Source organism: Colias eurytheme, chromosome 4 (assembly GCF_061535395.1).
Source record: "Colias eurytheme isolate Ceu_HAF_F1 chromosome 4, ilColEury1 Martin Lab GWU primary, whole genome shotgun sequence".
Lineage (NCBI taxonomy): Eukaryota > Metazoa > Arthropoda > Insecta > Lepidoptera > Pieridae > Colias > Colias eurytheme.
In genome coordinates this window covers 4,403,827-4,429,328 of record NC_142983.1, presented here as the reverse complement: position 1 = coordinate 4,429,328, position 25,502 = coordinate 4,403,827, and the positions used below count along the sequence as shown (strand labels likewise).

General features: G+C 30.8%; 1 protein-coding gene across 1 annotated transcript; it reads right to left on the bottom strand.

Moving 5' to 3' along the window:
* Nucleotides 1-2,339: 2,339 nt before the first annotated feature.
* On the bottom strand, nucleotides 2,340-18,690 carry LOC149908885 ((11Z)-hexadec-11-enoyl-CoA conjugase-like). The gene is made up of 7 exons (XM_090120467.1): nucleotides 18,412-18,690; nucleotides 13,396-13,703; nucleotides 10,162-10,292; nucleotides 5,119-5,330; nucleotides 3,826-4,011; nucleotides 3,341-3,510; nucleotides 2,340-2,607 (listed from the first exon to the last, which is right to left on the bottom strand). The coding sequence occupies exons 2-7, from the start codon at nucleotides 13,700-13,702 to the stop codon at nucleotides 2,492-2,494; spliced, it is 1,122 nt and encodes a 373-aa protein (XP_089976593.1). The 5' UTR covers nucleotide 13,703; nucleotides 18,412-18,690; the 3' UTR covers nucleotides 2,340-2,491.
* Between the last annotated feature and the right edge of the window lie 6,812 nt (nucleotides 18,691-25,502).

Here is a 25,502-nt window from a genome sequence, read left to right as displayed (position 1 = left end):
TATCAAAAACAAAACTAATTTACAAACAGATTTTTATATCTTTACATACCTATTTTTAACTTTCATTTCATGAACTGCTCATGTAAATACCTATTACAATCTGGTTTAATTTAACAAAACATTCAATTCGGTGAATTTTAGCGTTATTTTGCAAAAAAAACCGCACGTACAGTCCCCCGTCCGAGTCGAACTGACATCGTCAAATTTCGTCAAAAATATGCAATAGAGGTGAGGTTTTATGTGGGTTTTATTATAAATTCGAGTTTTTTCTTGATAATTTAACGATAATAATGAAAATTGAAAATACAATCAATACAAATTGTTACAAATATCATAACATATTTTTTGGTATAAATTTCATGTATAAATATGTAGCCGTTTTCCTAACAAAATGCGTTTTATGTTCAAAAAGGGGTTGATTTGTATGTATTTTTTTTATGTTTAGGCCGTTCTAAAATGAAAAGTAAACAATACACTTTGTTAATTATATCCTTGAGTATCACATATATTTTTTTTAACACAATCGTACCAACAGTTTCCTCAACAAAATTCAATATGTATAAGGTGTTTTTCGGTTTTGACCATAGTAATCCCCTTAACCGTACGTCTTTATTATCACAGTTGAATAGTTTAATTTTATAATTCGTGCAGAAGGCAAAGTTAACATAAAAATAGTTCTTTGTAAATACATATAATATCTATTAAATCGCTATACTACATTTTTAATAGCAAAGTAGCGTTGAGCTTTTAAGCGTTAACATTGAATAGAGAACGCTAAAGGCGCGCGTATACTTTGTTATAAAATTATACATTTAAATAAATACTCTTTATTTATTTAGTTATAGTGATTGCATTTGATTTTGAAGAATGTTTGTGAAGTGGTTTCATATATTATATCGAGTATTCTTACACTTATACTCGTTGGTATGTATATATAGAATCTGGATGAACGAAATACTTAGGCAAGGCTGGAAGTCTATTGCGCTCGTAGTAGATTTATTTTCAAATTCTATTTGAAACGATTTATTAAATACCTAAATCAAATAGACACACAATTCAATCAAGTCCTGTTTGCGAATTGTACACTGAACTGTGCGCAAATTGAATCCTAGTAATATCACTGTATAAATCAAAGTTAAGAGATAATGAAACCGCCAATTAAGACTAAATTTAAAACTAATTTAATTAAATTATCATTATGAGGTACATAGAGCGAACAGCCTCGCGAAACAATTGCTGTGAGCAACAGGTCGGAATGTGTGAACGTGGTTCGAACTGCAAGGGATTGGAATATGCTTCCTGAATCTGTATTTCCCGATAAGTACAATTTGGAGGTCTTCAAGAGAAGAGTGAACGGGTATCTTCTAGGGAAGCACACATCTAAAGGCATATCTCGACTAACCATCTGGCGAGATCGTAGTCAACAATAAAAATAAAGTGGCGGGACATCATTGAGATATACATATTATGGAGACGACACCGCCTACATCACTTATGTTCCGCTCAACATACGCCATATAACGTAACTGCACGCTCATTTTTTATTTGTTTTAAAGTGAAACGCATCAAATATGCCTTCGTGTATGAAACGATATTGCACAAATAATACAAATAATACGGAAAAGTGCAAAGGAATAACTTTTATCGGTAAGTACCTAACTAGATAATAATTTTTAAAACCTAGTTAGAGCAAAAAAATGGCGCACAGATTTTGTTCGTGGTGTCTCCTCCATACGTAGTAATATTATCTCAATGCGGCACACGCGCTTTCTTCAGCCAACCAACGTCCAGACATACCGAGCAAGGCGAGCCTCGTGAGTAAAATGCTTCGCAAGTTGCTCGCTTTGTATGATCCCCTCTTAAAGAATAACAGCTAATCTGTCAAAATGGAATGGAAGATATCTACTGGATGGTGAGCACTTGTTGTTCAAGTCAATTTTAGAAACCTGTTTAGATATACATAGCTATAAATAGACAAAATAATATGAAAATATTCTATTATATAATATGTATTTGAAATAAACGACCTTAGATGGACTTCTAAGAAAGTAATAATAATATCTATTTATGCTATCTGTTTTTATTGAATTCAAAGAGCTTTTCATTATAATCAAATCTTGATATTTTAAGTCCTGTTTTGGTTTATTTTCTACTACGGCCTACTCGTAATTACAGATAATAACCAAGACAATTCAAATACAGATCTTATTAATGTTGGCTTTTCTCAAAAGTTAAGTAAATTTATTTAATAATTATAAAAAAACATCGTAAACGTAGTCTACATCAAATTAGGTACACATTTTAAATTTTAATTCAATATCAAGCAGCATAAAACTTTATAATTTAGAGTAATTGCAAAATAAGGTTAACATCAAAAACTAATGGAAAACATTGATAGAATTTGGTAATTTAAAAATAATGTTTAATAAATTAATAATTATAAAAAAATATAAATCTATATAATATTATTATTTAACTAAGTAAATAAAAGTTAATCGGAATGATGGTCAATATTATGATTAGGGTAAGGCTCTTCGTCAGGATGATAAGTACCATCGCCGCTACGGTCCGCTCTCCTCTTGATCATATCCGTTGTAGCTGCTTTTACTGAAATGTACAGAAATTTGCTTAAATAATGAAGTCATCAGAGAGATAAATATGCTTTTTATTTAATTTCTTTGTTGTGTTAAATAATGTGTGATCTTCCGTTGTTGTTTCTTTAATTTTAAACAAGAATATTTGTTGCATGTTTGGTATAGAATATTAACAAAATGTTGTCATCTATTGGGTTCGTACCCTTACTCTCAACTCTCAAGCATCTTACAATTTTGATGAAGATACTTAATTAAAACATAACTTAGTTTTAATAAATAAAAAAAAAATAGTAAACGCGGTATAAGCAATGAGAATTTGTATTGGCGACGAATAGGTATATCGCGATAACGTGGACTCAATTTGTAACGCACGAAGTGCTTTTATTGGATTTTGTATGGGATCAAGTAATAAGGAATATAATAAAGGACAGGTCATCAGAAACATGAAGTAGTAAAAAAGTGAAGTCCCATGTCCCCTAGTGGGGTAAGGGGCAGATGCATTATACATCTGTTTAATGATCGATTTTCTTTATGGACAAGTAGGTGATCAGCCTTCTGTGTCCTACCAGACCGAGACATTTTTTTTCTTCGTCTCCACCGGGAATCGAACCCAGGAACCCTTGGTGTTACGCTCACGCGTCAACCACTGTACCAAGGAAGCGGTCAAAAATGAATTCTTAGACCCTTGTTATTTTTACTTTTATATTAAAACTGTACAATTGATAATATTGTATTTCAAGACTCACAATCATACGCCCATCCAATTTTCGCAAAGAAGTCGATGAAATTCGTGGATATGTTGATCCTGCCGAGTTCAGATGTTCTGTAGTCCCAGGGGAAGACGTGGTGGTAGTTGTGCCAGCCTTCGCCTAACGCTGCAAGACTCACGAGCTGGCTTTCCACCGATTTTATAAACCTATCAACGAAAAAGTGAAAATTATTGTTCTTATCACGATATCAACGTTGCGTAGATTTGTTTTTTTTTTGTAATCACTCGAATTATAATAGTAATAGAATTAATACTCATAAATAGGGGTTCATTAATATTAACCTCCTTTTAAGTACATACTTAATTTACTATGTGTACATTATTAATATCTTCCACGTTTTTAATAAGTATACGAAGAGTAAACTGAAATCGAAATGACCTTTGCATCAAACCAATCAAGAATTACTTTAATTTATATATTTAGCACAAAAAACAATTTATTATGAAGATATTGAAACTTACCTGTCGTACGGCTTATTACCCCATAAGTGAGCAAAACTATTAACACAGAAGGCTATATTCAAGGTTATAGTGAACCTTAACACGAAGCTCACAGCAAAACTGGTGATCCAATCCTCGTGCCAGAAGTAAATAGGAATACACAGTGGAAGTATGATGTTAAGGATTGAGAACAGTGGAATAAATAATCTGTAAAGAAAAAACACGTAAATCGTTAAACTTTATTTGTATATTCTAGTGTTGGATTTTACGTGAGTATTATACATTTAGAAATTAAAGATTTTAACTGATTTTAAACGCGATTTATTAATTATACTAGCTGTGCTTCACGGTTTTACCCGCGTGGCTCCGCTCCTGTTGGTCTTAGCGTGATGATATATAGCCTATGGCCTTCCTCGATAAATTGGCTATCTAACACTAACACCGAAAGATTTTTTCAAATTGGCCCATACCTGTAGTTCCTAAGATTAGCTCAAACAAACAAACAAACTCTTCAGCTTTATAATATTAGTATTACCTATAGATTATTTTCCCGACGATTCGCACACTTGTCACGGTGGTCACGGGGAGACGTGACCACCATTTCTAAACTTTATTTGTGCAAGTATGTATGTTTATAAATAATATTTATAAACATACATTATGATATACAATCATTCTAAAATTATATAAATGTATCATGTTATAAAATTTCATGTAAGTAACTAATCTATATTGCATATAGATAGCAGAGCTTTGAAAATAACTCAATATAGAGCATGTTATTGGAAATATAAAACGATAATAAATAATCAAATTAACAGCGGTCATAAAGTCTATATTATGTATTATGTAGTATACCTACTACGTATTTATGAAATTACATAACTTCTGATTTATTTATCATCGAAAACAAAGGTTTCATTATTTGATGATAATTGGAATTCATCAAATAATTAACCCAGTCCTTTGACATTTTGAAACAAATTATATTATTTTAATTACTATTAATAATTTGCTTGCATTTCATATTAAGACAACATAACCAATTAACCATAGCAATTAACCAATTGTTAATTCATATTTTACATACAATAACTTAATATTGTATATGTTTTTTTTTTCATTATTGTCATCATTAAAAGTACTATAGCAGCATGAGAACATTATAACAAGTTATTAGAGAATCTACATAACGCCATCATCATTTTTAATGGTACAATAATATTTATGAGCAATTAACACTTAAATAGCAAAATATATTTGGCAAACCATTCAATGCATTTGGAAACCCTAAATTATTCGCCTAAATCTTACATTTTCTGCAATCTAACAACGGGGTCCGCTATGAGATCCGCAGATGTCTTTTCAAGAGCTTTCCTTCTATTCTCAACGGCTGGATGCGGTGTGAGTACAAGCCAACCGACGTGGGCAAACCAAAATCCTCGTCTGACGTCGTGTGGGTCGGCTACCGTTTCTGTATACTTGTGGTGTACTCTATGGTCCAGGGCCCAAGTGTATATGTCTCTCTGAAATAAAAAAAAAATTCATTAGCTTTGGTTATGAATGAGGAATAAGGTAAAATTCAAAAGTGTGTGTTTTACCAAGTTTTGTTAAATCACAAATATTGTCAAAAAAACGTTCAAATTGAATCAGTACGCAGTACCTACAGACGAACATAACAACACAACAACAACGCAGGTACAATTTATAAGCGGAAGAATTCCAACCAATACCCGCGGTCACGGAACACAGTGGGGTTTTAGTCGGTAAGAATCCGACATAAGTCATAACCCACGGCTCCTTCTTCGGGGGCCGTGGGTATCTATGCAAGATTTCCCCACTTAAAAAAAGGTACAATTTATATACTAAATTTTAAAGATTAACTCGTTAGTTGTATGTTTAATTGACTTTTACCTATAAAAACTGATTCATTGTTCCTGCACAAGGTTTAATAATGAAAATTTTGTTTCTAACAGTCAAAATAAGGGACAAAACAGAAATAGATTATTGTGTTAATTAATATGTATTGTATTCAATAGAGGTTTTGTTCCCATAATTATTGAGGTTTTGTTGCTATAATTGCGCTCTAATTGGCATATAGAATAATAATTAAGTATCCGTATTTTGCTACTATAGCATGTGATTTTAGCTGTCCCAACATGCTAGACTTTAAGCGATCTAATTAACAACATTAGGTACGCAGTGAAAATTAGGCTTTCCAAAAGCAAAATTTACCACCGTCCAGTGACTATGTAATAAATAACGAGCATTCCACACGCGGCTTCGCAATTCGCATGCTTTGTAGAAAATTTAACAATTAAAAAATTCAGGAACCACTCGATCCGTTGTGCAATTTGAAATATCTAATGTATTCATAATACAAAGAGAAATTGTGAAAATACAGTTTTGAGTCCTTTGCGTTCAAATTTCATTCAATTTTAATTTGACTTTTTTAAAACCCTTTTAATAATAATAATAATTCATTTTTTACAAAGTACACATGTAAGTTACAATATTTTAATGTAGTTACAGACTGAAGTAAAGTAGGTACCCACTTTAAAAAACGTATCTAAAAAGCTGCTATGAAACAAACTTGAAAGTCAAAAGGATTTTCTATTTTATCTATTTATATAAAAAAATATATATATATACCTACTTAGTTTTATTTTTTAGTTTGAGGTTGAGTTAAAAAAAAATACTGCTAAATTTTATCTAAACGATTTTAACTCTTCGTTGTTAGAACTTAGAATATAATTTTATTGAATTTACTTTTATTTTATCTACCTTTTTAATTACTTTTCTTCCAACGCAACGTAGTAATTAATTTCATAAAAGTTTTAACAATCTATCAATTACTTTTTTGAGAAGTTTCTAGCTATTCGCCCTGGTTTCGTCTGAAATGATCTGGAATACTAATCTTTTATATATAAAAATGAATCGCAAAATGTGTTGGTAAGCGCATAACTCGAGAACGGCTGAACCGAATTCGATAATTCTTTTTTTATTATATTCCTTGAAGTAATGATGGATTTTATGTAGAGGATGGTTGAAGAGGATGGTTTTTATGTAGAGAAAACGTAAATATATGTACCACGGGCGAAGCCGGGGCGGACCGCTAGTATAAAATAAACCAGGTGTGATCAGACGATTATTCCGTAGATAACTATTACAGATATCAAAAAACTTTAAACTGATATTGAAAGTACTACACCTACCTACTTAATGAGTAAAATGACAATAATAACACAATATATATGTACGTAGTATATATCTGTCAACTGTGATAATAACTTTTTAAAAATAAAACGAGAAAAACCCAAAAATGTTACATGAAACGCTCCCATACATTTTATTTCCCATATACATATTTTGTTTTTGCAAATGTTCGAAATGACATCCTCGTTTTGAAATACCATTGTATTCCATATCGAGATCTATTTACAGTTTCTAAATAAACTTTCATTAAAATTTGCGAAGTAATTAAAGTACAAAATCCAATAAAAAAGAAAAATATTTCATATTAATTGTTTGGAATAATCATATTTCATACTAAATGTATGGGAGCGTTTGTTGTAAATTTTTTGGATATTTCTCGTTTTATTTAAAAAAAGTGATTATTGTTATTTTAATCGTTAGGTTAAGTAGGTACTTTTAATACAAGTTTAAAGTTTATTTGATATCTGCAATAGTTACGGAAAAATCGCTGTGCACACAACGATTACTGTAATAGAGCTTTATACCTATTATAGAGTATTATGTCATTTTAAAAATCCTCCAAGTTTATTGGTTAGGTACTGGTGAATGAAGTTGTGAATGCTTATTGAGATTATGTTATGAAAACAAATTTACAGGTAATAAACACTTCGATATACCGTATAAAAGTGTTGATGATGGTGACTATGATGTTGTTCAAATCCTTATATTGGTAACTAGCTGTGCCGCGCGGTTTCACCCGCATTGCTCCGCTCTTGTTGGTCTTAGGGTGATGATATATAGCCTATAACCTTCCTCGATAAATGGGTTATCAAACACCGATAGAATTTTTTAAATTGGACCAGTAGTTCCTGAGATTGGTGCGTTCAAACAAACAAACAAACAAACTCTTCAGCTTTATAATATTATACATAGTATATAGTATAGATTAGTTCGATTCACCTTAGAAAAGTGGCAAAAATAACATAAGGTAAAAAATTATTGTCCTCTCTAAATTTCATTAATAATTTGTGTCACTAAAGTAGTAAGGAAAATGATTATAGGTACTACTATTTAATTAGTAAGTAGCTGCAGTAACGAGCAGAACTACCTTATGAACCACATTTACCAGCGGGTGCAAAAAAAATGCATTAGTCTTTATGTCTAAGCTGACATTTAAAGTTCAAAACTGCACTTTTCAGTTCAATATCGATCCTCCTTATTTTTGTAGACATAATGGATTTGATATTTGAGTTTGAGTGGAACATTTATTGCCTACTAGCGGTCCGCCCCGGCTTCGCCCGTGGTACATGTTTACGTTTTCTCTACATAATAACCATCCTCGTACTTCAAGGAATATAATAAAAAAAGAATTATCGAAATCTGTTCAGCCGTTCCCGAGTTATGCGCTTACCAACACATTTTGCGATTCATTTTTATATATAAGAAGATTTCTTTGCATGACGACGAGATGTCTCTAATAGTTTTAATAGTAGATTTAATAATAATATGTTATTACGAGAAGGTTACGTCTCAAGTGGTCAAGCCAGGCTTATTATCTGCTCGTCTGTTAATTGGACATGGGACTTCAGGAAGTACAAATATTAGATATGTATTATAGATATCTACATTCAAAAATGTAATAAATTACTTGGAGATAAACTTGAATTTTAGCTTTTGAATAAGTCTTGTTTTTTTTTAATTTGATCTGTACACACAATATTGTTTTTGTCGAGTTTTGACACTAGGTACTTTTCTTCAATAACAATTAGCTTTAATAGATCAGGCTTTCTGAAATATTGCCTCAAAGACACAATCTACATATTATTGCTACTACTCTTGTTTCAGAGAATGCGATTGAATATACATTTCTATTTGTATGATAAAGAAGCAAGTACCATATCGCGATAAAGGCCACCTGAACAAACACATTCATCGTAAAATTGTCATAACAATTTTTAATATCTCCAAAGTATAAAAAGGGGTCAACTAGTCCAGTTGACTCTATTTTATGGTAATAAAACTCAGCCCGCTTCTATTCAGCTTAAATTCCGAGCAATTGTTTTGTGTGTGCATTTATATTATTGCACAACAATTCATTTATTTCAATGACTAGTCATATTATATTATTACTGTCTTTAAAAGTAAATCATGACTGAGAATTGTTTTAAGCGGAGATAACGATCATTTTCCTTAAAGTTGTTAATATACCTTTAGGAAATTTATAAGAACTGAGTAAGAATTTAGTTGTATTTACACAAAACATCGACACGATAGGCTTTCAAAATTTAATGTTAATGCTGTCCTAGTTAAATACAATTATCTTATTTAAATACTTTTAACCGTTTTCACTCATGTAAATATACCGCGGAAACTTTATTATTCCGAATAAAGCAAAAGCAGCAAATAAATAAAAAAAATATTGATATATTTAAATATATTATGTACCATAAAACGTAACATGTTCCATATTATATTCAAAAGTTAGTGAGATTATAGAGCTCATGTAACTTAAACAGAAGACATTTACTCACGTGCACTCTAAATTGAAACTCATATTAATATGTACAATATTATGCAGACAGTATTTGAACACGCTATCTTTGTGTGTTTAGGAACATGTGGAGCATTCGGTGTTACTAGACGGCTAAGGATTAACCTAATAAGATATTTTGAAAACCATCGCTTACTCAAGTGAGCTGGATTTAAGTTATAGTTTTGAGGGCTATTAATAGTACTAAGTGTTAGTATTCCAATAAGGGCTAAATTTTGTGAATTGTGTTTTGTGGCTTTACGTAAACAAGCGCTGAACGTCTTCAGTAAACTTTGAAGAGTATGCGTTTTAGCACGTTGCGCACATTTTAGTAAGATTATAGAATGGCTAAACGCTATTTACCTTATAGATACGCTGTAAGTCTTACATACTGAAAGCCCATTTTCTATAACAAAATAATATATTTACTTTCGACACTTAGGTTATGGAAATGAGTAGGATACAACTCTACTCGAGATTTATGTTCTCTTGTCATTTTCAATAGAAAAAAAACGTCTTAAAGTCGAGGTTAAAACTTAACACTTTTATTAAAATGCAATAAAATAAAACAAAAATTAGAGAAATTTATCTTAGACCGACATAATGATAAAGGTGATATATTGCATACTTACTTGACCAGTTATAGTGAAAAGAAATGCAAGTAGAATTCTCAACGGCAGCTTCGCCTTATACGCTCTATGTGACCATAGCCTGTGCACGCCTGCAGTGATTCCGAAACCAGATGTGTAGATTGTACCAAGAACTGCAATGAAAATAGATGATTAAAGTATTTCAAATTAATAAATTATAATAAGTATAGAATATTTTACGCATAATAGGTAGTTAGAACTAATAATACCTAGGTACTAATGTATATTTTTATAAAAAACTAGCGGTCCGCCCCGGCTTCGCCCGTGGTACATAATATTTACGTTTTCTCTACATAAGAACCATCCTCGTACTTCAAGGAATATAATAAAAAAAGAATTATCGAAATCGGTTCAGCCGTTCTCGAGTTATGCGCTTACCAACACATTTTGCGATTCATTTTTATATATAAAAAAGAGAAGACTAGCAAACTGACATTCAATCTGTCTCAATCAAATTTACCTTACTGCTACTGCTATTCTGAAAGCTTAATATAATCGTATAACATAATATTATCATTCCACATGGCTGCACACTTTGAAATTTGTTTTGTTTTTCTTAATAAAAGTTAAAATAGCATTGTTCTTGATAAACGTCCTTAAACGAATTTCTCTAGAATTTCAAATAAATGAAGAATGCGAGTCTTTTACAATATGCGTGGCTCGTGCTTCTTCTCAATACGATTTTGTCAATTCAAACACGTTTCTGTAAATTTGCAGAAGAACAGTTCTCATATCTATTTACGAGTATAACGACATCGTCGCTCACTACTATGAAAATATAATATGAGGAAAGTTATGAGTTTGCAAATTTGTGTTGAAGGAGGTACTCAACACTGGTTCAAAATTATATATTTCTCTTTCATTCATTTTAGTTTATATTAAGTCTAAAAACACGTAAATTTTTTATATTTTCATATGGCTTATATTTTACCCAAAATATAAAAATAATTATATCAATGACCACTATCAAGGAGCTTGAGAGAGTGTGATTCTACAGATAACTACAAAAAACATCCAAAGAGGGATTTAATCCACAAGTACCATTATACTTGCTCTGTGCCCACAAGTATTCGGTATCAGCATCCTTCCTTGTATCCTAATTTTGAACTTTCCGGTTGTTTTACAAAACTCTTTTGGGGAAATCTGAAGGAAAATTCTTAGGGAATTCAGATATAATGGGAGGAGGATAAATACAATTATCTGTTGAATAAACGATGCTTCTATTTTATACTGATCTAACTTATACAGATAAACATAGATAGAGAAATACGAGATCAATTTAATCTACAGATCTAGAATGATGAGTGATTAGTGCCTAGGTACTAATAATTAGTACTTAAAACCTAAACCAAACTTGAAAACTGGTAAACCTATATTATTGCGTGTTTACTATATCTTAGATACCATAACTGATAAAGGGATATTAAAACTATTTCCATGAAAATTTTAATGCGGATTGATAAATTAATAAAAGTATATAAAAACATTTTGAAGAATCAAAGATAATTAGTTAGAAATTAATAATTACGTTTTTTTTATAATAATTCAGTCTGTCGTTTTACGTTTAAGCCCACTTTATATATTGATGCCCCAATGTGTAGGTAAATTATCCTATAACCATGGACCTTGTAATCGGTTGTATGATTTTGATTTTATTCTTCCTGTTTCCTTATAAGTGACCCACTTTACTGTTACAATTTGGTGCTTTATATGTTTTATTTAAAAGTATGTTATACCACGAGAAAGGGTAGAGAATGGTCAGTATCATAAGTCAATATTTATTATTTCTTCCATTTGTTTTATTATTATTACAAATATTTTCCTATAGGTATCAAATTTTTCCTATTTATAGTATTCCTAGTGTTAAAAATGCATGAATTAAAATGGCGTTTAGCGATACTAAGCACCAAGTGCTGTGAATTTTAGCTATCACAGTGACTTTTATGGATATTGAAGCGTAATTATCTCAGCGGAACGAAGCAATAAATCATTATGGTCTAAATAAACATTGCAAAGAGCAGGAATAGCATTTAAATCTCAAGGAAATATTAATTTGAATCTTGATTCATTTCTTGAATAAGGAGCACGCATTGGCATGAATTGGGTTAGCTCGCAACTTTATACCCTACTAGCGGTCCGCCCCAGCTTCGTCCGTGGTACATAACTGCATAATATGTCTATTACACTTCCTGTCAAATGGTAAAAAAAATTGAAATCGGTTCTGAAGTTCCAGAGATCAGCGCGTTCAAACAAACTAATTCTTCATCTTCATATTATTAGTGTGTATGTGTATTTACCTACTATGAATAAAAGCTAGCAACGGATCTACAGCAGCTTTAATTCTGCGAATGTTTATGGTCTGTGGTTATTGCTTACCATCAGACTATACGTCTGTGATCAGACGAAACAACAGCTCGGTTGCCCGTTCTATCATTAAAAAAAAATACAATCGCACTGCTCACATATATAACATTCCATTTACCTAGTTTGAGAATACACGCTGACTCAATTCGTTTATTTATAAATCTTCGTGATTATATTGAGCATTTCATTTTTGGCTTTACAATATGGTTGTTTTGTTTATTATTTCTTCCTTCCTTTGAAATGATCCATAGATGTATGGATATGATATTGTCCTTTTTATTAAACTCGTTTCTTTACAATTTACAACCTACTTACAAAGTACATTAATTGAATTTTAACTTTTACACAATTATGAGGAAAATATTTCATTTAACGTACCTACTAGTAAGGAAAAATTAACACATTAATAATAATAAGCATTAATGGGAAAACTTAAGAATTGATATCAATATTATAAATATAATTATGAATATGATGGTGAGTGTTAAGTTATGATTTCAAAAAAACTTGCTAATTGGATATTTTTGAATAAGCAGACCCTGTCTGAATAGCATACGCTAATTTACGCTAACAACAATTGTTCACGCGACATGTGCAATATCGTTTTTGATAAGGCTACCTACATACTCAAGAAACTGACTAGTTTTAATTTATTATTTGAAAAAAAGCCCTGAAACAATTCCTTCCAAAAATTAATACCTAGGTGAATAGATGCAATAACATAAAAGAGACATACCTACCAAAAAATGAATTTGGAAGTGAGAGAATGTAATAATTTATTATATGTACTTACATAATATTATAAATAAAGATAAAAAATGAACGTTTATGTAATTAATTTAAAATACTCACCAAAAAGTATCGTGAAGAACTTCACTTGGTTTGTTAATATCAGGTACAATCCGTATATAGATACTAAGTGTAAAGAAATCTGTACAACTAAATCGGGCCATCGTATTTGTGCCTTAAACTCCATGGCTTCATATTTATCCAAGTCAAAGTCTTCACTTTTTTCACTAACACTATCACTTTCACTTTGTTTAACTGTATTATTGTTAAGAGGTTTGCTGCACTCATCACTATTGAAGTCGGAAAGCAGTGCGATGTCACACCGCGAGTCCGAGTTAAACATTTTCACGTTTTGCAGCGCTGGTGGCATCCTGTTGAATAAATTAATAACACGTTAGAATCAGCGACACACGCTTATCAATTCTGAAACAATGACGAATGGGTCTGTAAATTGTATGTGATATCGTAGCGTTGGAATGAAAATTTTTCAGTACCTAAGTAATTATCTAAATGAACGCGTGTGATAATTATTTAGGTATTTCAAGCACCTATTTTTGTACCTACTATTAGAAGCAATGTCTGTTAATTTTTGATTCATACGGTAAATTAAATGAGAATAGGTACGAGTATACTGCCTGCCTAGTGCCTAGTCTTATTGAAATTATACAAGACAGATTTTCCTCTTATTGTAAACATTTTCCTTGGTTTAGTACACTATAATATCCTTACTTCCTTGTCGTTTCATATAAAGTAATAGTTGTATTACATTCATATTGAATAGGAGCGGTATTACTCATCATTTAAATTATGTAAGTGACGTAACTGTGACTGACAAATTTAATCATGTTGGCATTTAATGAAATCATTTGTACCTGCCCTGCAGCCTCTATTGCTTTACCTCAATAGTATCGGTAAGTATAAAGAAATAGACTGAATAGATACATCTCAAAGAGAATCGCAATCATCATAAACATTGAATTTTTGGAAGCTAATATAAATTCCTTGGAAAAGACAAGATACGATTGCTGTGCCCAGTCAATATCAAGGACATTTTGAACGAAACTCCACAGTTACCATACGTTTTTCTCATTTAGTAGGACCGAGGTAAATATCTGAGTAATTAGTCCTTTTTTTTAACATTTGCATACATTAATAATTATTAAAATTACAGTAAAAACAATTAAATAGAAAGCTAAAAGTTATCTCTGCTTGGTAGACGGACCTTCCCTCGACTTGACGTTCTTTCATAGTAAAATATTATGTAAATAAACATTAATTAATTACAACAACATTATGAATCATCCTTATCGCGTTTTAATTATGTAATAGACGAATAATTCGTCTGATTCAGATAAGATTTTTATTTTTTTAATAGACAATTTCGCTTGTTAATTATACAAATAATAATGATAAAAGTGATAAATTATAATTATTATTTTGATTGATATGAATATGAAATAGTTCTATTACAAAAAAACATGCTTTCTTTCACTTGCTAAAGAAATATACAGAGAATCCAAGTCTCATAGCAGCCACGTTAATTGTACAATTTTTTCCAGAATTTTCTTCATCGAAAAAGTGATCGTCATACTGATGTGATTAGGTACACGTATTTTTTTGAAGTGAATGAGTCATTTAGACTCTATTATTAGCTTCAGATGATAGATACTGATAATGTTTTAAAAATAGTGAGTCGAAAGAAATAATGATTTCGTTATCGGATTTCTAATTTAATGTTACATTATACCTGAGAAATATTCTTCTGCAAGTATGTACGCTATAGCGAAAATAAATACGGATTGTGAATCAATTAAAAAGATATTTAACGCTTTCCAAATTACTTTCTGGTTCAAAATGTACCTACGTGGATGCGTTTGAAATAAACGTTTATCGTACCAAGTTCTTACAATAGGTTTTTTCTTTTTGGTATTTTGGATTCATGAGTCATGACCATGTCTGACTCATTTCTGAACTAGATTAATGTAACAGGTGACTCCATAATCCACTAGTTGGTAACGATTATCTTGAAAATTGATAAAATATGTTATTCATTGAATTACTCAGGAAGGAAATACATATTTGTTTTCCATACGTGTTCAGAATACCGTCACCCAATTCTCCATTATCTTCATACCTATTTATCTGTTGTAAATATGACTTATGATAATCTTGTTGACAAAAGGAATGGAGTCGCTGCGCCAATATATATACATATACAAATCGATGTTTGTTTTGAAATAATAAAATTAAAACCTTGATTAAGAAATTTTCTAATCTTACCTGCATGTAATACGACGAGGCGCGTGCTCAGAAATATACAATAAGTAAAACTTTTTCGTAAATCAAAGGAAAATTTTTATCAACCTTTGTGTTTATTATCCAGTATAATGTAAATTTTTACTTGGCTAGGTACTTCATAAAAATTTGCCCACAGGCCCTGAAGAATCTTAATACTAAGTATTATAAAGGCGAAAGTTTGTATGGATGTATGGATGTATGGATGTTTGTTACTCTTTCAAGTAAAAACTTCTGAATCGATTACAATGAAATTTAGCACACATATAGAGGGTAACTTGGATTAACACATAGGATAGGTTTTATCCCGGAAATCCCACGGGAACAGGAACTATGCGGGTTTTCCTTTGAAAACGCGGGCGAAGCCGCGGGAGGAAATCTAGTCTGTTTATAATCGACAAAGTCTTATATTATGATCAATAAAATAAAGTCGCGTCTATAGCGTAAAGAACATACCTACAGGTAGAGCTGTGAATATCATCATTAAAAAAGCGTTACTCATACAACCTTACATGAATTATAAACGAGGTTTGATTATTAGATTAAGGTTTTAGAAACCCTATAACTTTACCCAATATACTTTCATAAAACGGACAATTGGGTAGCGAAGGTTGTGAACATAATAACATCCAATACCTATTCTTATTGTGCTTAGTGCTTTGCGATTAACCTTTTATAAAGTATATTGCTTTGTAAAAATATAATAAAAATCATACCTAGTACCTACATATCTAATCACATATAAAATGAACCTTCAGGATTCTATTCTGTACAAATAGACATGCCGTGAGGTAAACAGCAGTTTTTCGGTCAATGCCCCTTAAAAATGTAGGTCATAAAGACAATGTCAATATATCTACCTCCCACAAGTCGTAGCTATGTTTATGTCACACAAAAGCAACAACATTATGGTATTTTAATTGTGTAATACGACATAACTATAACCATCTATAACGTTAGTTCGTTTCTTACAAATACCAAGCTTTTAATAAAATGAAACTTTCATATATTATGTTAATGGATTCTTTGAATACTTGTAGAGTTCTACGTATTTGTTAGAGCTGCATTTGAATTTGGTTTTTAAAGAAAATTTAAACACGATTTGCCATATTGTATATAATGAAATAAAATAGTTTCAATTATTGCATATTTTTAAATATATCATATAATCTTTGAAGGAATTTGTGAGAAAGACAAGTGATTACAAATCGTGCTCTATGTACTTTTGACTGGTTAATAAATGCATTTTAATACTTTAATATTATCACAATCGTATTATATTTAGGAGTTACGAAATCATATTATCATACCTTAATAAATTATAAATATGTGTCTGCTAGATAAAGGCATTAAAACTGAAAATAAAAAACGATGAAATGAAAAGATATCAAAGTGGCCTTGACACGTAGTAACCTCAGAGAGAAATCGGGACTCGTTGTTTTTAACACTATTTGGTGTTTTTCAACTGTTGAACCTACTTTTACTATGCATTTTTAACATTTACCATGATAAATTGACGCTTGTATTAACAATTCATTAGACGCTAACCGTGCGAGAAAATTTAAAAGATACCTACCTACTTATTTACATTATGTTTTCTGTGCTTTAGTGTACATTTGTTTCGTTTACATTTAATTTTGTATGTAGGTAATATAATTTTTTCTCCATAATATTTATCTAAGTATAAAAATTTTATTGTAGAGTTCGAGAAAAGATTAAGCTCTTATGAATTTTGTTAAAAGTTATTTTATTTTGAACGGCATCGCGTAGGTATGTATCGTATTTATATTCAGATTGTCTGGAAGATATTTCTTCTAAACTATAACAAGTGACACCTGAAAAAATAAAAATAATAAAATGAAAATAATATCTTCATTTAAAAGTCAATATTAAGTATAGATTTTGATACATTTTTCATATTAAGTACATAGGTACCTATCAACTAAACTACATTTTGTTGACTCTACATCAAAAAATGGTCTTATAGTAAACTAGCGGTCCGCCCCGGCTTCGCGCGTGGTACATATTTCGCAATAAAAAGTAGCCTATGTCCTTTCTCGGGTATCAAAATATGTCCATACCAAATTTCATGTAAATTGGTTCAGTAGTTTAGGCGTGATTGAGTAACAGACAGACAGACAGACAGAGTTACTTTCGCATTTATAATATTAGTATGGATTAAATTATATTAGATAGCGTAAGATTCCGTTGGACGTCAAAATATTTATATCAATGTGATCTTTCAATACAAATGATGAATGAAGAAACGATACATCATTTCTTCTATTGAACTAATCTAAATTCTAAATAAATCGTATAAACAGTCGTTACAATATAAACATTGTTGCGTTCACTACATGATACTGAAAAAAAAAAATTCCTAAGAAATAACCTGTTCCTACTAGTCTAGGTAACTAAATGCTAAAGCATTTGTCGTAAACATCTAAAAAATAGCTAAACATTCTTAAGATGTATGAGAAGAGATGATATCACTCTTTAGACCATGTCATTCTAACAAGGTCGAGCACTATTAACGTCTTAAATTAATATTACCTTGTTATTATACATTTAATGTTAATTATCTTTACACATTTCATAAGTGTTTTAAAAAGTTTATGATATCGCACAAAAAAAACATTTAATTCCGCGATATAATATCATTACCTAACCTGCGTTAATAACAATACAATGACGTTTACACAGTTACACTCTTAGTAACACTATTTACATTCGTTTTACTGAAACAGTTTCATATTAGTATAAATTAATCAAAAAGCGGCATACCTTTAACGCGTTTTATTATTATTTTAAATCGTCAACGATCAGCTGCGACGCTGTTGCTATAGAAAGAAATAAATAAACACCAATGTAGTTATTGAAAAAGTGGATAGAGTTTTTAATAGCACGTTTTCATATAGCGCAAGGCAACCTTGTAGTGCTCGCGTGAAATTCACGGAAAAATACGGGGTTGATTAGTCATGGCGTCGGAGTGGCGACAATTCACTTGTAATAATTACGATACAGGCAGCGCGCGCGACGAGCGATGGTGGACTGGGCTATATGGCCTACTTCGTGCCCAACTGATGGGATGGGGTCGGGGCCATCAAAACACTATAGAGTCTATACCAACCTATGCTTATAAGCGATTGTTACACCATGCTCTATTATTCTATAGACTTGTCCGAAAATATATTATGGCCGCCATTTTTTTTTTTGGTTAGTTATAATTTAAACTACAGTTTAATACATAATTAATATTATTGCAATAAGTAAAAGTTAATATTTACTACACCTACAATCTACATACATAAAATATATCTAGAACTAAACGTTAGAAATTGAGGATGTCCGTCTTTTTGGCAACGTTGATTGAAAAGATCTATTTTTATTAGGTATCTTGAGAAATAAACGCAAAGTTTTACTATATCTAATTATTTTAAAGTAGATACTATTTTCTTATAAGTATAGAAGAATAATAATGATTATACAATGAACGAAACATTTTAACTTTTTCGTTCTTTTCGGCTTGCATATACATGAGTATATATCTTAAGACGTATCTTTGGAAACTGTTAAGTCTTTTATGTATCGTACAATGCGTCATATCGGCGCGCGGCGACGGGGCGCGGCGACAGCCCACGCACTTAACACCATAGTCCCTAAGGGACACTTCACACCTCACGTGAGGTTTGGTGCTATATGAGCTTCACAATCAAAGCTTCGGTGGTACTATATAGTGAACTGCGAACTGTAGATGTGGTATCATTTGTAGAGAGGTTCGTGGGCGAAAATATAAACAATAAACAATTAATATCATTTTAATGGTTTATTGTTTTTAAATCATTCCACACTGTAATATAGAATGGCAATAGATTTAAATTGCTATTTGTAAAGTAATACTTAATAATATATTAATTTCAAAATTATAATCCAAATCCATTTAAGCTTATAGCTTTAAAGCTTACAAATAATTAAATTTATATTTTTAATGTTAACGATAGTACAGAAAATAATTTCCCGACTAGATATTATTTAGCATTCACTTTTATTGTGATGATAAGATTGATATTAACATTTTACGATTACATCAACTCTCACTCGCAAGTCGCACAGCCAATTCCTGCAAGATGTCTCAAGTCCCTAATAGATTCTGTTTGTCTGTCACTTTCTTTACTTTACACTTACAAGAATGAAAATTGCATTAAGTTATAATGTACATTGTATACATCGTGACTTATGTCTCCTGTTATTAATATTATATTGAATAAATATATCTATACTAATATTATAAAGCTGAAGAGTTTGTTTGTTTGTTTGAACGCGCTAATCTCGGGAACTACTGGTCCGATTTGAAAAATTCTTTCGGTGTTAGATAGCTCATTTATCGAGGAAGGCTATAGGCTATATACATACGATCACGCTACGACCAACAGGAGAGGAGCCACGGGGGTGAAACCGCGCGGAGCGGCTAGTATAATATAATATTAAATAAATTTATTATTCAACTAGCGGTCCGCCCCGGCTTCGCCCGTGGTACCTACATGTTAAAACTATCCTATCTCTCAAGTGGGATTGAACTACACATGGTGTGCGAATTTTATTATAATCGGTTAAGTGGTTTAGGAGTCCTTTGAGAACAAACATTGTGACACGAGATTTATATATATATATTTAGTTATTGAATTATTAATCAATATTACATTTGTGTTATTTTTGCAAAATGTATTAAATAATTTAATATTTAGTGAGTTATTTATGAACTTTAAAGTCTTTATTTTTTAGTGCGAAATAAGTTGAAAATCGGCAAGAGATAATTAGAATCCTATCTCCTCTCCTATCTGCTCTACAAAATAAAGAAATATTATGTAGAGCAAACAGGAGCTTTTCTGTAAGAAATATTATTCATTTTATTTTTGATCTATATAGTTAACATATATTTTCCAATTGCTAAATCATTATAATATAAACTCTTATATAACGTAACGTCCGACTCAAAATTTTTTCATAAAATTTTCAGATGGTTAGTAGTAATTATTTAAAAAATAACGAATAAAAAACCGTGACTTTAGTACGAGAATAAAGAATAAATTGTTGGCTTCGACAACATGTCGCTTTTTCATTTGTCATTGTATATAATATCATAAGTATATAATTTGAAATCTCTACTCCTATAAGATATGACTTGTATAGTTACTTCCTAATGATCACATTAGGCTCATAAAACTTATTACGGCTTATTACAACTTTGTGTTGTTACTTGCAAATAATTTGTCCTAAATTGTATGTTTGTCTGATAATCTTATGTATAGTAGAACTAGCTGTGCCCTGCTGTTTCGTCCACGTTGTACCTACATGATTTTATATAGCCTTCCTAAATAAGTGTGGGTAGGTACTAACACGTACTAACGCTGAAAAATTGCTCTAATAGGTATCCTTACCTTACCTAAGGTGGCCTAGAAGAAATCGCTTTTAAGCGATAAGGTCACCTTGTGTACTTTACCTCGGATCTATACAACTAATAACTATATTATAGTGTATGTACTGTAATGTTAAATGATGTGGTGCAATAAACGGTTAAATATATCCTTAGCACGTTCAATCAAACACACAAACTCTTCAGGTTTATTTTATTAATATACCTGTTAGTACAGATTATAATATTTTGATAACCATGCCTTGTTATGATTCACCATGCCCGATTTATTTTGACGTTCATTAGGTATTCTATTATCACTTCGTCAATAAATTATTATCGACAATCCAAGGTTCTCTAGGCAAGCCTAGATAATGAAGAAGTGTGATTTATTATTGTTTGGGTGAGTGAAACGGATTATGGCGTCAGCTTGTTTGATATGAAAATATGAAATGTGTGACTAAACTATAAGCAAATATTTTCGTAGTCAAAATAAAGACAAATAATTTAAAACTACATTTATTATTTGAAATAAAAGAGTTTATCAAATTAATTTAGGACTTACTAGTATGTGAAAATTAATAAAGTATGCTTTGTAAAGAATATTCCAAGAAAAGTTCAGCCTCCTCTATAACACACGTCGACAATCTGGGAGTATCGTAAGAATTATATATATTTTAATTTTATTCGGGTACTTTTACGTCTACATAATATACTTAAAAACATTTTATACGTAAAAAAACAGGTTTGTGCGGAACCTTTGGTGCGGGTCCTGCTCGCACTTGACCGGATTTTTCTGATATACATCGGGAGACGGGAATTGAGTGGCCAATCGATAAAGACATGCCTACAGCTTAACGACTTACTAACAAATGTCGAAATGTCGAAATACTAATAAAGAATGTAGATCCAGACCACAAAAATATTTTTCTTGATTGGTGAAGGAGAACGTACTTAATTGATATTTTTATAAATTATTGCTTAAAACGAAAATAATCTGTAGCAAAACTCAATAATATCAAGAATGTAACTAAGTTACCTATGTATATTAATAAATAAATACAACGGGTGGGCGGCAAGTCGGACTACTGAAAATTTAGCAAACTTAGATCTAATTATTAGTACTTAGCTGTATAATAATAATTTCTGATCTCGTTTTCATCAAGAAAGTAATCTAATAAATGAATCAATGAATAAATAAATAAAATTAAATGGAAAAGTCTTCTGCGAATAACAAACTAAATGCTGTTGTACATCTTATACTTCAGAAAATATACATCCAAAATTCCTAGACCCTAATTCAAAAGTGAATGAACTCTGTCGAAATAGGGTCACGACCACAATACTCCTATGCGTTTTATTAATGAATTGGGATGGGATTTGTAACTTTCCTTTGGTTTTAGAATTTAAAACTTCAATTGTTTGTGATTTAAACAAGTTAAATTTAAGATATTATCATGTTATGTTCTAACAAAGAATATACAGTACTAATATATCAAAGTTTAAAGTGAGTTTGGATAAATATTATTTCTCCTGCAAGATATAAATAGCAATCTTGGAGGAAAGCATGAATGCTCATAAACTCCATAGAATATATTTTAAGACGCTATTCAATGTATTCTCCTAAAATGTTATTTAATATTTAAAAATGGTTTTGTGTTTATCTTCTCTTATTTTGTTTGTTTGTTTGAATCTCGCATATCTTCCTGATTGCTAGAGGCTATATGTGTAACATCCGTGCCAAAGCTGGGGCGAACCAAACTTGGTGTAACGGGAGGATATAAAATTTAATTAATTAAGAGGAGGGAAAACATAATACATAATACATATATATAATCTAAAGCAACGGACAAATTATATTTATTGGTCATGTTAGTAAAGGACAATATCCTTATGGAATAAATGAACTGATCTTTGGTGTTACTTTCATTCTCCGGACTTAGCTGATAGTCGAGATTTTTGCTGATGATGATGATGAACGAATCCTACTACTACTACATACTTTTCCTACTTTAGGTGATTGCAATATTTAACAATAGCAACTACATAATTTAGATTTAAAAGATGATTCATTTGAAATAGATTCAACTACAAAATTGACATTTAGGTATACTCACTATACAAACATTTGATTTTTCTTTATAAGGAGTTTTCCTGAGCGTTTTACTTGGAGCCTCGCAAACAATGACTGTTTGTTCCCGTCCAGTTTCCCTCGAGTATTGAAGGTTATGTTTTTCTTTGTCATTAAATAATGAACACAAGATAATTGTTCTTTACATAATATATTGCTTTTTTGCATTTCGTATATTTGTTAGCCTTTTTAATTTGCTTTATTATAATCCTCACTGTTATCATTGAGATAATATTACTATACGTATATGTATATCTCAATGACTGTTATACGAATTATCATGCAAAATGTCTATCACTTTCTTTTACTTATTTTTATTTCTACAATATATTTATTAGTTTTCAAGTTGAACTTATATTAGAAAAATCCGATAATGACATAACATTTTTAAGAGCATTGAATTTACATGTTTCACTTCATGAAGTGAAACAATTTCGGGTCATCCGTCTAGGAGTTAATTACGTAAAATAGACAGACAATAGACATACATAGAAAGAACAAACTTAACACATCTCTTTACAAGGATGATAAATATCTAAATAAATATGATAATAATATAATGAAATTTAATATCTTTTATTTTTCATCTTCTCACGGCCTCATACATAAATGTCGTATGTATACGAGTAGTAGTTAGTTTTGTTCACATAGATGTATAGGATTTTTTAGTATACATATTTACCTATTATTATTAAATATTCTATCGTTAATTTCGAAAATGCTGTCAAAATACTTATTTTGCCTTACTCTAATATGAAGATTTGTACAATCTACCTATTATAACTATTGTACAAACTACTAAACAAGATTTTTTATAAAATTTTCCCAATCTGTTTTGAAACTAATTATTTGTATAAAAACTAAAATATTCTGAAACTGAAAGAAATAAGTTTATCTAAGTTTTGATGTGACTTTGATCTTCATCCGTAAAGTGCATTTTGTCCGAGAGAATAACTACTTATTACAAGATTCTGACATCGAGATATTTGATATTTATATTTTTTGTCGTCCATTCTGCCATGTTATACCTTTTTTAAAGTTTACTCTGAAATATCGATCTTTTTTTAACTCTACATCAAAAAAAAAATAATAATAAAATAATATAGGTACTTTTACTAAGGTTTATCTATACCACAGAATACATAATAGTAGCTAACGCTCTATCTACACTAAAGAGCTCAGAAAAACTTAATTTTTTTTTCTAAACGGGAAGTAATTAAAATCCAGACCAGCACATACAACCACAAATGCAAATCAAATACTATAGAGCACAAAATAATTCTAATATCGAATGTACAATATGGCCGGACAGGGTCAGGCTTTTTGATTGCCTGTCCGGCCAAAATAAGCGGCGTCCGGCATGTCCGGCTTTTTATATTTCAAAATTTGCCCGGATCGAGACCGAATTGAGAAGGAACAAGCACCGGCAGCCGGGCGCGAGCGCTGTCGCCTTGTAAACCCAAGTTTTTCAAATTTTATTAAATATTTAAAATACTTGATTTAACATATTATAACATTAATACCGATTGCACCGAAAATCCTCAGAAAGGTAAGTTGTCCGGCTTTTTTACCCAAATGTCGGGCCAAATAAAACTTGTTTTAATTTTAGATTAAAATTGAAAATCGTAAAAAAGCAAGATGTCCGACTTTTTTCACTAAAATGTTCAGCCAAACTCGCAGGTCTGTCCGGCCTTCGGGTGAGAGGACCTGGCAACGCTAGCAACGAGCATTATTGTGACTAAGTTCCTTGCTTGGCTGTTGTATTTTATTCTGCAATTAGGTGATTAGGAATGAACTATTCTAGTATCTACTTAGGTAACAGAACCCAGGAGTGGATAAAAGCGATATTTCCAATTAATTAAAATAATAAGCACATACATTTTCCATACTGTGATTTTAAACAATAGCGGTTTTATAATTTTCGAATGATTCTCAGGTTTTTTCAAGGGCTGCATTCGAATTTGTTGTGTTAAACAATAAACAAACATATAATAAAGTTATGTCATTGGAAGGATTAAAAAATAATGTTCCGGTAGCAATAGATCTTCAGGTGAGACACAAATTTGTAAACCTACGTTAGGTAAAATATATGTAAGTAACGTATAAATTCCCCTGAGGCATATCTATAACTTTCCTTCTTCTAAACCACGTGTCTATTCTTCTTGTCTTTATAAAATAGTTTTTTTTTACAGTTTTAACTATAACAAAAGCTGTTTTTTTTAATAATTAAGTGTTATCAATTATTAAAATAATGAATTTAAACAAAAATTGCATATAAATAATTCAAAATATAAGACGGAAAATATAGTATTATATAAATAATGCCTTGTT

Bases quoted from the DNA above. Each gene is read 5' to 3' on its own strand.
- LOC149908885 (XM_090120467.1), bottom strand. From the start codon at position 13,702: ATGCCACCAGCGCTGCAAAACGTGAAAATGTTTAACTCGGACTCGCGG. The intron at 5,331-10,161 runs GTAAGTATGCAA...TTTTTATTTCAG, and splicing joins TTTTCACTATAACTGGTCAA to AGAGACATATACACTTGGGC. The intron at 4,012-5,118 runs GTAAGATTTAGG...TTTTCTTTACAG, and splicing joins GTTGTTAGATTGCAGAAAAT to ATTATTTATTCCACTGTTCT.